General features: G+C 40.4%; 1 protein-coding gene across 4 annotated transcripts in view; it reads left to right on the plus strand.

Moving 5' to 3' along the window:
- Nucleotides 1-16,691, plus strand: part of PDE11A (phosphodiesterase 11A) — a 403,729-nt gene that overhangs the window by 211,604 nt on the left and 175,434 nt on the right. For all 4 annotated transcript variants that reach the window (XM_081579583.1, XM_081579585.1, XM_081579584.1 and 1 more), the window contains 3 exons: nucleotides 2,974-3,049; nucleotides 5,546-5,613; nucleotides 6,567-6,659. In XM_081579583.1, coding sequence (XP_081435709.1) covers nucleotides 2,974-3,049; nucleotides 5,546-5,613; nucleotides 6,567-6,659 — 237 coding nt within the window. The remainder of the gene's footprint in view (nucleotides 1-2,973; nucleotides 3,050-5,545; nucleotides 5,614-6,566; nucleotides 6,660-16,691) is intronic.

The following is a 16,691-nucleotide window of genomic DNA, read 5'->3' on the forward strand; positions in this document are numbered from 1 at the left end:
CTTAGTGTAAACCAGTTCGAGAGCCTTTCCAGAGAGTAGGGTTTGGTAGGGAAGACTGGACAATGGATACTGGATTTCCAGATGACCAGGAGGGCAAGCAGAGTCAGCAGGGTTACTGAAACTTGAATAAGGTATCCAATCGGGAAGCTGTAAGTATGGGGTCCCATAGTTCTAAGTCAAACAGACTTTGCTGCATCAGTGGATATGGTGCCTCTGCTTTAAGCCCAAAGGTTGGTTGTTTTTGAGGAGTGCATGTGTCAGGAATTTAAGGAATCATTTGTAGGCAGTGTTCTAGAAGCCTACCTGTGGATGAGGTTGGCATAAAAAAATGTCCCTTTGTTTCAGGGAAGTCAGGGGACAGACTCAGAACATCTCCTCCCTCACTTGTCCTAGAGCCAGAACTTCTCACTGGTAGACTGGCGTTTGAGGGGTAAAATATTACCTTAGATTACTGTTAAAGTTGTACATATCGGTCTAGGGAAAGAAAACACATTGCACAGTAATGAATAATATTATGTTATCACCAATTCTTTTAACGTTGCCTTTGAGTGACTTTGAGAGTCTGGAAAATATGACAGTATATTTTGATGGCTCCATGAGGTTAAACAGCCTTAAATTATATCCATTAACTGGAAAGATCCAGTGAGGACAGAGACTAGCAAAATTTTTAGTATATACATGTTTAATTGGAAAGAACTAGGCACCCCTAGATAATATATTTATTTTAATGGTAGCCTCCTGGAAAGGCTACTTAGTCTCACATGGCCTAACATTGAAATTCTAATGGTGTAAATTTTAATCTAAGAATGATGGAGTAGGGACCCTGTGGAACAGTGGAGCAAATATTTCTGGAAAGGTGTTTTCTTTCAATACTAGTAATATTGATATCTGTAAAACATCTTACACAGTCTGAAGCCTTTTCACACACATATTCTCATAAAATGACCTGGAAAATAAGAAAAAGCAGAAAGAAGAAATGATGAGAAGGTGCTCTAATGCCAACATCTGGAGATAACCAGTGTTAATAGTTTGGTGTGCAAGAGATACACATTGATGACAAAATTGAGGCATGAAGAGTTTGGGGGACTTGGTTGGGATTAAGAAGCCAACAGATATTTTTGAGCTCATTGACTGATGCGATCTGCAGACTTGGGTTACCTGATGCACAGAGATGACTCCTCCATACTTTCTTCTTCCTCCTTACCCTGTTTGGCATTCATTTTTCAAGGTCTTGTGCTTCTACAATGGGCTTCATCTCCCATCTCCTTCTCTTTCAGTCCCTACAGAGGGATAACCAGGCACTCCCAGGCCTTGCTATCTCATATAGTCATATCAGTTCAGTTCAGTTCAGTCGCTTAGTCGTGTCCGATTCTTTGCGACCCCGTGGACTGCAGCATGCCAGGGCTCCCTGTCCATCACCAACTCCCAGAGCTGTAGTCATATAAACTAACCTAAATTATCTTAACTTTCCAGAAACAACGGCCATAGCCACAAACAACCAGAGAATTGCTTTAATGATCTTAAGATCAGAAAACTCACTCTCATCACACTCTGTCATCCTTTTTTTCTCCCCCTCTCCTGTCTTGTTGGGCTCATCAGCAAGCAAATTGTCACCACGCCCTCTTCCCTGTCCTCATAGCCAGTTAGTGCTGCCCCACTTCTCTCCCTCAGCCACAGCGGGAACGACTTAGAAACATTCTCACCGTTCTCAGTCACCTTTTCTCTCCTCCTGGGCTCAGCCCATACGGGACTCTAGCTCCGCTCACTCAGTGTGGCCTTCCTCTCCTCCAGAACTAACCGCTTGACTTCCGTTTCTGATCCCATTCCTTCTTCCCTTGACTGTCTTTGCCTTCAGCTGTCCTTCTGTGTTGCTAAAGCCAGTAGCCCATTTTCAGCACTTATCCTATTTGACTATTCTGCACCATTGGACACCATTGTTCCCCTATAGCTCTATTTAGAAAATAACCTTTTCTCTTATATACAGGTAATTCATTATCTAAAATTTAAAATATAGAAACAGTAGTTAAAAAAACTCCCATAGGCAGAGTTCTCTCACAGCATATACATATATCAAATCATCATGTTGTACACTTTAAATAAGTTACAGTTTTGTCAATTATACCTTAATAGAGCTGGAAGATAAAAGGGTCAGTGATTGCCAGAAGAATGGGTAGATGAGTAGGTGGCATACAGAGAACTTTTAGGGCAGTGAAGCTACGCTGTATGATACTACAATGGTAGATATGTGACATTATAAAGCTGTTAAAACCCATAGAATGTACAGCATCAATCGTGAACTCTAATGTAAACTATGGACTTTGAGTAATAATGATGAATCAGTGTGGGTTCATCAGTTGCAGCAAACGTACCACTCTGGTGAGGGATGTTGATAGTGAGGGGTGTGTCACTATGTGTACATGTGGTAGTGGAAAGTATTTGGGAACTCTGTGTTTGGTCTCATTAGTTATGAACCTATTTGTTTTTTAAAAAAATAAAGTATATTTTAAAAGCAAAGAAACAAACACTTCCACGGACAAACAATTCAAGGGGAACTATTATGCTTATAATTTTTCCAGGATTTTCCAATGTGCATAATATGTATTTGTACACCCACAGGCACTAAGACTAGTAGCACTTAATATATTAAAAATTTCCCTGTTTATAAATATTCTTCTACAGCATGATTTTAATTAGATGGATAACATTCCACTGTGCTGTGATTTACTTAACCACTTCCTCCAGTGTAATGTTCAGGTTGTTTCTGGCACATCGTTAGTATAAATAATGCTATGGCTTGATTTCTTTGGGATGTACATTGTGATGTTTTAACTGAAAAGAGACAGGCAAGTATATGCATTAAAATTATGTCTTTTTAAAAGTTACTTTTAAACCTCTGTTATGAAGAGTGGTAAGCCATATGTCAGAAATGGGTAGATAATATTTAATTTTAATTATTACTTTCTTATGTCCTAGGCTGACCAGATATCTGGCTTTCACATAAGATCGGTTCTCTGCGTACCTATTTGGAATAGCAACCACCAAATAATTGGTAAGACATTACCTAAATTATCAAAATTCTTTTATTAAAACAAAAATGCAATTTACTTTGAAGTATATCTATCTATTTTTTAAATGTGCCCCTTTTCATGTCCAGTACTCATCAACTTATGTTTCATACTCTTGTGTAATCTCACAAGTGAAGACTCCTGATGCATCAACATTAAGCAGGACAATGCACAGATATTTATTCCTTTAAATAAGAACCAATCATTTTGAAGTTGGTGGGGATTTCAGAAAGCAGCTAACTGAACTCTTTATCTTACTCTGTGGAAATTGAGGCCCAAAGAGAGAGAAAAGATTTGAATAAGGTCACAAAGTGAGTTATTAGCAGAGTCCCAAATAAAACTCAGGCTTCTTAATCCTAGTACATCTATATGTTTACATCTATGCTTTTACACATAGGATAAATGCAAAGGCATAGACTGAAATGTGTCTTTCTGCTTCGATGGTTCCAAAATAGGTTACACTTTCCCCTGAATATGGAAATTGTGAGCGAGAGCAGTTTCCAATTTTTCTCTCCCTCCCTGCTCCTTTCTTTTCCCTCAAAAATTCATTCAGGAAAATCTGAAACCTAAAGTTAATCAAGAAGGGGTCAGTAGTTAAAGTCAAGAAGGGGGGAGACAGTAGTTGTTTAAACATAATGAAAACGTGTCTTTCTTCTAACAGACATAAGGTAACTAATACATTTGGGAACTAATATAAATTTGTCTCTTTGCATCACCCTAAGGCTGCCTCTCAAACTCTTAAGATATTGGACTTACCAAAGGATTTAGTTTTCTATAAATATTAACACTTGAATTCTAAGAGAATTTTTTCATCAGTTTTCTTAATCTACAGAAAATATTAGTATTTTTGAACATAAAGAATATTCTAAGATTTGAGAATTTGAATCTCTAGTACAAAGCATTAAATTACATCATGTGTCAAGTTTTAAATATATTTAAGGTTTGCTTGTTTGTTTTGGCTGTGTTGTAGCATGCTGGATCTTAGTTCCCGTATGAGGGAACCCCTTCCTTCTGCAGTGGAAGCATGGAATCCTAACCACTGGACCACATTGGGAAGTCCCAAAATGTATTTAAGTTTAATGAGAAGAGAAAGTCCATGAGAAACAGCTTGCATTATCTGTAGATGTCCAATGGCAATCTCACATGCAGTCTTACATTTCATTCCTAAGTGTAAACATCTATTTTCTTTCACAACTAAGACTGTAGTTTGCCTGTTGCACACTAAAAGCTTTGTATTTTATTATACATGTCTTCTACCGTATGATGGCATAGCTCCCTGATGGGAAGTTAGGTGTTTTTAAAAAATAAAAGCATTTAGAATTACAGCCATATATATATATGTATATATATATATATATATATATATATACATACACTAAATAGGGACACAAAGGAATGTTTTCAAGATTTTTGAATTTTTCTAGTTAAACTTGTGTGCTTTGATAGTGCCATGATTCCTGGGTCATGCCCAAAACATCTAGTATAATGCTGGACATGAACTTTGGAAATAAGACCCATATAAGTTAAATTTTGTAAAACTAGTTTAGTTCCATTGGTAGCAGGCAACAAAACTAACCTTCCTTTGAAGGTTAACTGTATCATAATTCTTAACATTTCTTGAATGTTCTCTCCATGTGGAGCAATATGCTTTACAAACATTATTCAAATGTTATCTTGTTTAATCTTTATAACCCACTGAGATAGTTAGCATTTTAATCCTCATTTTACCAGTGAAGAAATTCAGTGTTAAGTTAGGTAATGTGCTCACAGTAACACTACTAACAATGGAGTTGAAATTCAAACCAAGGCTGTTTAACTCCAGAGCCTATGTTCTTAATCACTATGCCATGCTGCCTCATTCAAGCACTATGCTTCAGAGAATTGAAAACATTTTAATTATATATTTTTTTAATTTGTATATTTGTATAATTATATATGGCTTCCCAGGTGGTACAGTGGTAAAGAGTCTGCCTGCCAATGCAGGAGTTGCAAGAGATGTAGATTTGATTCTTGGGTCAGGAAGGTCCCCTGGGGAAGGAAATGGCAACTCACTCCAGTATTCTTGCCTGGAAAATTCCACAGACAAAGGAGTGTGGCAGGTTACAGTCCATGGGGTCACAAAGAGTTGGACACAACTGAGCACACACACACACACATATGTATATAACTGTGTATATATGTGTACACCAAGATATATCAATTATTGTACACAATCATCTTGAAAACCATTTTTTGGGAATCTGGTTAATACCTGATAGAACTCCAGGCTTCACTGAGACGTGGTCTGGATATCAGAGCTGGAAAATGGACCGCATCCCCGTAACACCTCACAACTGCTCTCACACAGGCAGCAGGTGTTAGAGCAACCTGGGATTAAGCTGAGTGTCTGCACTTAAAGGAGGCTAGAGTCATCTTACTGTATGGTAGGGGCACGATGTCCAGTGTCAAAAATGACCACATCTCCCAACCTCTTCTCATAGGAGTGGCTCAAGTGTTAAATAGACTCGATGGGAAACCTTTTGATGATGCCGATCAACGACTTTTCGAGGTAAGAAAATAAATGTCTGAACCAGGGGTTATAGCTGAGTCAGTAGTAGTCTCCTGGTTACAGCTTGCCCACATTAGGAAGGATAAATAATTATTAATTGACAACTTTTAATCATTATACTTTGACAGCGTGGTGAAATTTAAAAGAAGATTTAAAGAATGTATCAGTGTTTAGGTGAGATTTGATTCTCTTTTTCATGAATCAGGTTATTTTTTTTAATCCTAATTGATTGTTTTTTATGGAACTAAATTGCCTTCTTCTTCTCTCTGAAGTGTAAATCGTCTTATCTTTTTCTTGTTCGTGTGTGTTCAGCCTTGAGACCTGTAGCCAGCTCTGCCAGAGGCACTGCCATCACCTCTCTTCTGTTTCCAAGTTTCCATTTATTTACTCCTGTCTGCCCTCAGCTGGAGAGGTTAGCCCTGAACAGGCTTTCGGTAGACTTTGCACCAGTAGCCAACATGAAAGCCTCATGATAATTTTTCTCTAGCTGAGAATACGTCAGAGTTTCTTTACTAACTGGTTCAAAATCTGAATCCTCCGTCCCCTTAACATTTACCTTATGGATTCAATCACTTGGCTTCTTTACCAAACTCTTTTATACCCTAGCTTTTGAAAGAGATTGCTTTTGGTTAAGTGGAATAAAATGGCTAAAATCAGTTCACAACCTAAATAAAGTAAGAACAGATTTAAATGGACTATATGTTTCTAAATGTGCAAAGTTATTTCCTCACAATAACATTAAATTAATAATTTTTCTCTGGCGCAGTGTGAGCGATAAAGCTGTTACATGATAATAGTAATTAAGAATTTTAATGTACGTATTTCCCTAAGGCTTACCTCTGTGTATAATAAAATTATATTTTCAGGCCCATTCCTGATGCCTGTCTGCTTTTATATTAGATTATGTCAATGAGTTATGGCAATTTTTAATTAGCAAACTCTCTCTTTCCTAGGCTTTTGTCATCTTTTGTGGCCTTGGCATCAACAATACAATTATGTATGATCAAGTGAAGAAGTCATGGGCCAAGCAGTCTGTGGCTCTTGATGTAAGTGTAGTATATTTATGTCAGAACTTATGCTAAAAGCTCTAATCTTTGAGGGGGGAAAACATCCTTGTTATGGAGTTTAGCTTTTCAATTTTTAATTATTTATTTATGGGGTCAAATTTTAGTGTCATAGATTTGAATTTGATGAAAGCTACAGACCCTCTTTAGAACAATATACATGTGCACATAGTTTTACATATAATTTCAGGGATTATAATTCAGGGATAATCACAGATCCCCTGCAGCCCAGCCATATATGTTGTATAATGCGTGAGTGCTCAGTTGTGTCTGACGCTTGGCGACCCCATAGACTGTAGCTTGCCAGGCTCCACTGTCCATGGAATTTTCCAGGTAAGAATACTGGAGTTCATTGCCATTTCCTACTTTTTACCTATTCTTTACCCCTGTACCACCTGTGTACGGTTATTATAAGTACAGATTTAAAATTTTAGGTTTATTAAAAGGGATGATCCAAAATTAATTTGTCAGGATTTAAAATATATTATGAATGTATTTTGAATATGTATAGATAATCTGGAAATTCACAACTTTTATTACTGTAAGAAAAAAAACTCCACTGTGATAATGTGTGATGCAGAAGGGGGAAACTGATCTTGTCACCATGCAAACCCCCCACCCCTCCCCGGCACAGATGAGAGCATCCTGCTGAGAATTCGGCCATGTTTCCCAGGACTGTATTCCATCTCCCCTCAGACCCACTAAGTTCTAAAAGTATAGCTCTAGTCTCCCTTGAATCCCAGCTTGTTTAGACCCAATACCTATTTTTTTCCAACTTCTATACTCTAGCTATTAGCAAAGATTTTATTTATATCTATGAAATAAGTTTGGCTTCCCTGCTGGCTCATATAGTAAAGAATATGCTTGCAATGTAGGAGACCCAGATTCGATCTCTAGGTTGGGAAGATCCCCTGGAGAAGGAAATGGCAACCCACTCCAAAATTCTTGCCTGGAGAATTCCATGGACAGAAGAGAATGGTGGGCTACAGTCCTGGGGTCGCAAGAGTCAGACATGACTGAGCGACTAACCCACATGAAATAAGTAGAGCAGATAAAATGTCAATGTCTAGATAACATTATTAGAGAAGGCAATGGCACCCCGCTCCAGTACTCTTGCCTGGAGAATTCCTTGGACTGAGGAGCCTGGTAGGCTGCAGTCCATGGGGTCGCTAGGAGTCGGACATGACTGAGCGACTTCACTTTCACTTTTCACTTTCATGTATTGGAGGAGGAAATGGCAACCCACTCCAGTGTTCTTGCCTGGAGAATCCCAGGGATGAGGGAGCCTGGTGGGCTTCTGTCTATGGAGTCACCCAGAGTCGGCCACAACTGAAGTGACTTAGCAGCAGCAGCAGCAGATAACATTATATGGTACAGTATGATATAACACATGTATAATCTTCAAAATATTCCGTGTATCAAGTGAGACATTGTTAGGAAGAGAAAACCAAGGAAGAGGGTAAATAGGGGAGTCAGTGATACCTGCAGAATTCTGGCTTAAGGTTTAGAAGACTTAAAATTAACAGCCAACCATCTATGTGGGGCTTCCCTGGTACCTCAGCTGGTAAAGCAAGAGACCGCAGGTCAATTCCTGGGTTGGGAAGATCCCCTGGAGAAGTGACAGGCTGTCCACTCCAGTATTCTTGCCGAGAGAATCCCCATGGACAGAGGAGCCTGGCAGGCTACAGTCCATGGGGTCACAAAGAGTCAGACACTAAACACAGCATCAGTTCAGTTCAGTTCAGTTGCTCAGTCGTGTCCAACTCTCTGCAACCCCATGAATTGCAGCACGCCAGGCCTCTCTGTCCATCACCAACTCCCGGAGTCTACCCAAACCCATGTTCATCGAGTCGGTGATGCCATCCAACCATCTCATCCTCTGTCGTCCCCTTCTCCTCCCGCCCCCAATCCTACCCAGCATTAGGGTCTTTTCCAATGAGTCAACCCTTCGCATGAGGTGGCCAAAGTATTGGAGCTTCAGCTTCAACATCAGACCTTCCAATGAACACCCAGGATTGATCTCTTTTAGGATGGATTCATTGGATCTCCTTGCAGTCCAAGGGACTCTCAAGAGTCTTCTCCAATAGCACAGTTCAAAAGCATCAATTCTGCGGCGCTCAGCTTTCTTCACCGTCCAACTCTCACATGCATACATGACCACTGGAAAAACCATAGCCTTGACTAGATGTACTTTTGTTGGCAAAGTAATGTCTCTGCTTTTAAACATGCTATCTAGGTTGGCCATAACCTTCCTGCCAAGGAGTAAGCGTCTTTTAATTTCATGGCTGCAGTCACCATCAGCAGTGATTCTGGAGCCCAAAAAAGTAAAGTCTGACACTGTTTCCACTGTTTCCCCATCTATTTCCCATGGAGTGATGGGACCAGATGCCATGATCTTAGTTTTCTGAACGTTGAGCTTTAAGCCAACTTTTTCACTCTCCTCCTTCACCTTCATCAAGAGGCCCTTTAGTTCTTCTTCACTTTCTGCCATAAGGGTGGTGTCATCCGCATATCTGAGGTTATTGATATTTCTCCCGGCAATCTTGATTCCAGCTTGTGTTTCTTCCAGCCCAGCGTTTCTCATGATGTACTCTGCATATAAGTTAAATAAGCAGGGTGACAATATACAGCCTTGACGTACTCCTTTTCCTATTTGGAACCAGTCTGTTGTTCCATGTCCAGTTCTAACTGTTGCTTCCTGACCTGCATACAGGTTTCTCAAGAGACAGGTCAGATGGTCTGGTATTTCCATCTCTTTCAGAATTTTCCACAGTTTATTGTGGAAACACAGTTTATTGTGGAAACACAGCATAACCATCTATATACTTTTCCCTTCCTAACCAGACCATGACCCCTGGAAGCAACAAGGATCTGTGTCTTTTTTTTTTGCAACCATATTCCCAGAGTCTAGCAGGGTACTTTGGTATTTATTGAATGGTTCTGGATGAATAGTTGAAGGGGAAAAAGAAGGAGGAAGGAAAGAATGGAAGAAAGGGATTTTTTGCTCTCCCTCTGAGATAGTCCTGCTTTGTTTCTATGTAACATCAATCCAGTAAGAAATAAACACAATATCTACAGGTTGAGTTAATATACGGGTGAACTTTAAACACACAGCCAGCAAATAAGAATCACTAGTAGAACATTAAGGTCTGTGTGCAGATCCGTTTTTAAATGCTGGCTCTGTCACCTGCCTCAATGGTGAGAATTAAATGAGATGATATATGTGAAGATTTTAGGATGTGGTCAATAAAATTATGGCAATAACAATAGTCACTTTATTACTTATAATTGTATTTTTATTAGTGAGAAATTATCATGAATTGGAAGAAAGAGCAAAAGATAGGAATTTGAACAACAAATGTTGAGTCATGCCTCCTTCACTCTCATTGAATTCGGATCTCTAGAGAGCTACTTCATCCATTGTTTCAGAATTTCTGAAACTATATAAAGGAGAACACACTATAAACTAGCCCCACTTAAGCCCTACTTCATATTGCCATGATGGAATTCTCTCTCTCTCTCACACACACACACACAGAGAACATCTCATTTTCTCACTCTTTGCCTACCTCCTAGTGGCTACTGAAGAGGGCTAAGATAACTGGGTTGAAGCATGAATGGCCATTTACCAAGGAAAGTCAGCATTCTCACTGGTTCCACTGCTTTTTAAAAATTGAAATGTAGTTGATTTATCATGTTGTGTTAGTTTCTGGTATACAGCAAAATGATTCAGTTATTTAGATAATCTTTTTCAGATTCTTTTCCATTATAGGTTATCATAAGTTATTGAATATAGTTCCTTGTGCCATACAGTAGGACCTTGTACTTTATCTATTTTATATATATAGTAGTGTGTTTCTATTCCTCCCCCACCTTTTCCCCTTTGGTAATTGTAAGTTTGTTTTCTATATCTGTGAGTCTATTTCTGTTTTGTAAATAAGTTCATTTGTATAATTTTTAAACGATTCCACATAAAAGTGATATAATATTGTTAGGATAGGCAAGTAGCTAGATATGAGCAGAGAAAGGATGGCATGGGCCAAATGGCAGGAAACCATACATCTTGTGAACAACAGGGATCTGTGGGCAGACAAAGAAAAACAGGGACATCCAGACTGACAGGAAACCACACATTTTGGGGTGACAAAGGGCCTGGAGGCAAAGATCTATCTGACTTACTTAGTTTTCACTGGTACCACTTCTTAATTATCTACCTACCCAACCTAGGGAACCCCATGATTCCCATTACCTAGAAAGTGCTAATATCGTAGTCTCCTTACCCAGTAATTGATCATTTGAGTTCATAGTCACCACCCTCTTGTTTGTGTGACTCAGATACCTCTTGTCCTTTCAGTTCAGTTCAGTTCAGTTCAGTTGCTCAGTCGTGTCCGACTCTTTGAGACCCCATGAACCGCAGCACGCCAGGCCTCCCTGTCCATCACCAACTCTCGGAGTTTACCCAAACCCATGTCCATTGAGTTAGTGATGCCATCCAACCATCTCATCCTCTGTCGTCCCCTTCTCCTCCTGCCCCCAATCCTTCCCAGCATTAGGGTCTTTTTCAATGGAGAAGGCAATGGCACCCCACTCCAGTACTCTTGCCTGGAAAATCCCATGGACGGAGGAGCCTGGTAGGCTACAGTCCATGGGGTCGCTAAGAGTCAGACACGACTGAGCGACTTCACTTTCACTTTTCCCTTTCATGCACTGGAGAAAGAAATGGCAACCCACTCCAGTATTCTTGCCTGGAGAATCCTAGGGACGGTGGAGCCTGGTGAGCTGCCATCTATGGGGTCGCACAGAGTCAGACACGACTGAAGCGACTTAGCATAGCATAGCATCAATGAGTCAACTCTTTGCATAGGGGACCAAAGTGTTGGAGTGTCAGCTTCAACATCAGTCCTTCCAATGAACACCCATGACTGATCTCCTTTAGGATGGACTGGTTGGATCTCCTTGCAGTCCAAGGGACTCTCAAGAGTCTTCTCCAACACCACAGTTCAAAAGCATCAATTCTTTGGTGCTCAGCTTTCTTTATCGTCCAACTCTCACATCCATACATGACCACTGGAAAAACCATAGCCTTGACTAGACAGACCTTTGTTGGCAAAGTAATGTCTCTGCTTTTAAATAAGCTGTCTAGGTTGGTCATAACCTTCCTTCCAAGGAGTAAGCATCTTTTAATTTCATGGCTGCAGTCACCATCTGCAGTGATTTTGGAGCCCCCCCAAATAAAGTCTGACACTGTTTCCACTCTTTCCCCATCTATTTGCCATGAAGTGATGGGACTGGATGCCGTGATCTTAGTTTTCCAAACATTGAGCTTTAAGCCAACTTTTTCACTCTCCTCTTTCACTTTCATCAAGAGGCTCTTTAGTTCTTCTTCACTTTCTGCCATAAGGGTGGTGTCATCTGCATACCTGAGGTTATTGATATTTCTCCCAACAATCTTGATTCCCACTTGTGCTTCTTCCAGCCCAGTGTTTCTCAGATGTACTCTGTATGTAAGTTAAATAAGCAGGGTGACAATATACAGCCTTGACATACTCCTTTTCCTATTTGGAACCAGTCTGTTGTTCCGTGTCCAATTCTAACTGTTGCTTCCTGACCTGCATACAGGTTTCTCAAGAGACAGGTCAGATAGTCTGGTATTCCCATCTCTTTGAGAATTTTCCACAGTTTGTTGTGATCCACACAGTCAAAGCCCTCTTGTCCTTAGACACAAAAATTACTCCTGACACTCCCAAATTTTCAGCCCAACTCTGAGCCTTATAACAATCTCACCTTTTAGAGGCTGATTTATTTGTGTGGACTTGTATGTTCCATGTGCTTTATTTGTGCCAATGTCAAAAATAGCATTCCTAGTCAGAATTCTGGTGTTGCCATCTTGGTTTTGTCCCTCCACCTCCACTCAACCCCTACCCCACCAGTCACCAAACTCTGTAATAATCAAGTGGTATCCACCGCCCTCCCTAGCCCAGGAATCCATATGCAAGAATATCTGGAAGGATTTCCTATCTCAGAACTTTATGAAAACAGTATGATACTTTGAGAGCAACTAAACGCAAACTGTGGAATGCGATCTACATATGCTATAATATACCTTAGCTTCTGAATGGATCTGTAGTTTAAAATTATGTATTTATAAATATTATACATGAACATGAATAGTGCAATATTTACATAAATACTTAATAGAATTATGTATCTATATCTATGTACTTATGTCAGTGTAGTTCAATGAGGGATGTAAGGTACTTTGCAGGAAAATTTAGCAAGCCTTTTTAAGGGTAAAATAGCAGCAACAACAATAATAACAATAATAGAGACGAGTGAGAGAGAGAGAGGGAGAACGTGAGAGCAAGTGAGCGGCCGTGTAAGCCAGGGGGACAGAACCCTGCTGGGGACAGAGCAGCAGTGCTATCCTTGTATCATCTCCCCCAAGACAGGACCTGGGCTCACCCACTCCCCTTAGCCCATCGTGGCCAAGCAAAGGTTCCCCACTTGGATCGGGACAGGTTCCTCTTGTGTTGTCTCATATTTGCTTATTCTCTCCAGTTTTTATTCTTGTCCCAACATCTATGTCTAAGTGTGGCTTTCTCCTTCCCCTAATCTTACTGCAGTGTATTTTTTTTCAGTTAGTAATGAGAGTGGAAGGAAATAATCTAGGCCCCAGCCCCCAGCGACAGTATCCCCACTCCTACCACAGCTCCCACCCCCTACACCGTCCCCTTCCCAGAGGGAGGCGCCAGAGCTCCTGACCTGGAGAGGTCCTGTGAATACACTCCTTCCTGCTGCCCTTAAGACTTGAGAGAAGGCACAACGTTCTCTTCTTTCTTTTAAAAATTCTTTCCCAGGGCACTTTAAATAAAAATACCCTTTCAGTACATCCTCAGGAAGTAAACATTCTCCACATAAGTTCTCTGGGAAGGCTAATCCTCACAGGTTCTCCCAGAAATGTTCAGAGCTCACTAGAGGTACACTTTTAAGGTAGAGACTCCACTCCCATCCATTTTCCCCTGCAGAAGGAGGCTTCGGGCTTTATCCCAGTGAAAGGCAGTGCAGGGAGAAGATCTAAAGCCTTGTCTTTGGCGTTAGTCTGGTTAGTCTGGTTAGGACTGAATCCTGGTTTAGGAGCTGTTGATCTTGGACAAGCTACTTACCCTCTCAGTCTTAGTTTTTTTCATATGTTAAATGGACATGCTAAGAAAGTTGCTTTAACAGTTAAACAATTAAATCGAGTAGGATAAAAGCTGGAGAAAATAAGCAAATGTGAGACAACACAAGAAGAATGGTCCCGATTTGAGTGGGGAACCTTTGCTTGGCCACGCTAGGATACGGGGAGTGGGTGAGCCCAGGTCCTAGGGGAGATGATACAAGAATAGCACTGCATTGGCTCCGTCCCCCTGGCTTGCATGCCCTCTCAGTTACTCTCAGTTAAATAATGCAGGGAAAGTGTTTAGAGAGAACCTTTAGTTACAGTTAGCTGTTCTATTACCCAGAGCACTCACTGTCCCTAATCAGTGCTGAGTTCTCAGTCTGCTCAGCCCAAGATTTGCTGTAAAACCGCTGACTGAGGGGCTGGGCAAGAGCTGTAATTTTTTGCCTCTTTTATTACAAAGATCATTTCCAGCTTGAAGTGTGAGCTGAAAACAGGTCACTCATTTCCTGATTCCTTGACAGAATTCCCCGTGTCAAAAACAGCACGTAAGTCATCAAAAGTTGCACATGTCCCAGGGCAAAGCCTCTCCCAAAAGACTTGCCATGCTGACAGTTTGAGCTCATTTTAGCTTAATTCACAAATGGTGAAAAACAGAACTATAAACATACAAAACATTTTCTACTTTTCTGGCCTTTAAAAATGAAGTGACTAACACATTATCTGGATTTTGCTTAACAGGTGAATTATAAACTTTGTAGGTAAATTATAAATTAGTTACTTTTCTGATTGCTTTTCTTAATTGTTCATAATTTAGTTATGTAGTTCTATTGTTAAATTATTTTGTTCCTAAATTTATAAAATTAATACTCTGAGGCTTTTAGAGAACAGAGATGCTCTTAAAGCTGAATAATAGAAAAAAAAGAGGAATTTACTATCGTGTTTAATAACTTTACTTCTGTGATCTTGATTTCCATTTTGCATGAACAGCAGAAATTTCACAAGAAATGTACTGATGTGTGTTTACGTTTTCTGACAGTAAGGATCCTATGATAAGGGTGGGAAAACTTTACCTCTAAGTCTATAGGTAATACAGAGAAAATACAACACAACTGTAGATATAGGATATTACTTTTTCATTTTGAACATCAAGAATTGTCCTTTGGAGTGTCTTTCATAGATACTGCAAATGAAGAGTTACCTGACACTGATGAGAAATTTTCCATGAAATATAAATCAGGATATTAGGGACACGTCATGGATGTGAGAGTTGGACTGTGAAGAAAGCTGAGTGCCCAAGAATTGATGCTTTTGAACTGTGGTGTTGGAGAGGACTCTTAAGAGTCCCTTGGACTGCAAGGAGATCCAACCAGTCCATCCTAAAGGAACGCAGTCCTGGTTGTTCATTGGAAGGACGGATGTTAAAGCTGAAACTCCAATACTTTGGCCACCTCATGCGAAGAGTTGACTCATTGGAAAAGACCCTGATGCTGGGAGGGATTGGGGGCAGGAGGAGAAGGAGATGACAGAGTATGAGATAGCTGGATAGCATCACCGACTCGATGGACATGAATTTGGGTAAACTCCGGGGATTGGTGATGGACAGGGAGGCCTGGCGTGCTGCGATTCATGGGGTTGCAAAGAGTCAGACACAACTGAGCGACTGAACTGAACTGAACTGATACACATAAGGGCTTCCCTGGTGGCTCAGCGATAAAGAATCTGCCTGCAATGCAAGAGACCCGGGTTTGAGCCCTGGGTAGGGACGATCCCCTGAAAGAGGGCAAGGCAACCCACTCCAATACTTCTGCCTAGAGAATCCCACAGACAGAGGAGCCTAGGGGGGCTGCAGTCCATAGGGTCACACAGAGTCAGACACGACTGCAGCGATTAAGCACTAGCAGCAGCATGCACCTTTATGATCAAAAGAAGAAAGGAATGAAGGTCAAACAGAAAGTGTGAAAAGGGCAAATGCAATCAGGAGCCAAGCCCCACTGATTCTCCCTAGCAAAAGCCTCTTAAATACATTTCCTCCTTTCCAATTGCCGCAGCAGTCTTCCTACTTAAAGGCTTCATTGCCTCCTGACTGAACAGATGTAATAGCCTTCTATTTGTTCTTCCTAAACTGTATTTTAGATTGCATAATTCACCCACTCACAAACCTTAAATTATTCCCAAATTACCTTTCAAACTTCTGGCCTTTGAGGTCGCTGGAAATCACATACCAAACAATCTTCCTGCCTCTGGCCTTCATTTCTCTTTTCAGAGTATTCTGTGCTAATTACAAAACTCAGCTACATCATAGTCTACAAATCAACCATCTGCTTCTCTGCCCTCTGATTTTTGTTCTAACATCCTCTCCACTTTATTCTGTTCCAATTATGCCATCTCCCCTCAAAATTGTCCCATCATTCAGAGCTTGATTTACATGTAATCTTCTCTGTATAAAGCTTCTGATCTCATGGTTATATGTTCCTCTCTTTGCCCTATATTGCAGTTAATGGCGAGTCTGTGTTTTTCTCTGTTAGAACATGTGTCCATCAAAGCATATGATCATGTCTTAGCTACCTTTTATTCCATTTGATGTTTTATATAAATATAATGGTACTCAATACAAGTATATTGAATAAATGAAGGTGTGTCGCCATGAATTTCTCCATGAGAAATCTCCTAAGCTCCAAGAGGAGATTTCTCTCTAACTGGGTGATTGAAAATGTTAGACTCCTAAGATGCCAGCAGAATACCATTTGATTCTTTCTCACCCCTCTTCCTTTAAACTTACTCTGCTAAATCAGTCTTCCCCACTCCAGGGTGAACTCTGGTAGTTTCTATGGCTCTTCTGACATACTCAGGAG

This window comes from Giraffa tippelskirchi, chromosome 3 (genome assembly GCF_054371585.1).
Source record: "Giraffa tippelskirchi isolate mGirTip1 chromosome 3, T2T-mGirTip1v1.2.pri, whole genome shotgun sequence".
Classification (NCBI taxonomy): Eukaryota; Metazoa; Chordata; class Mammalia; order Artiodactyla; family Giraffidae; genus Giraffa; species Giraffa tippelskirchi.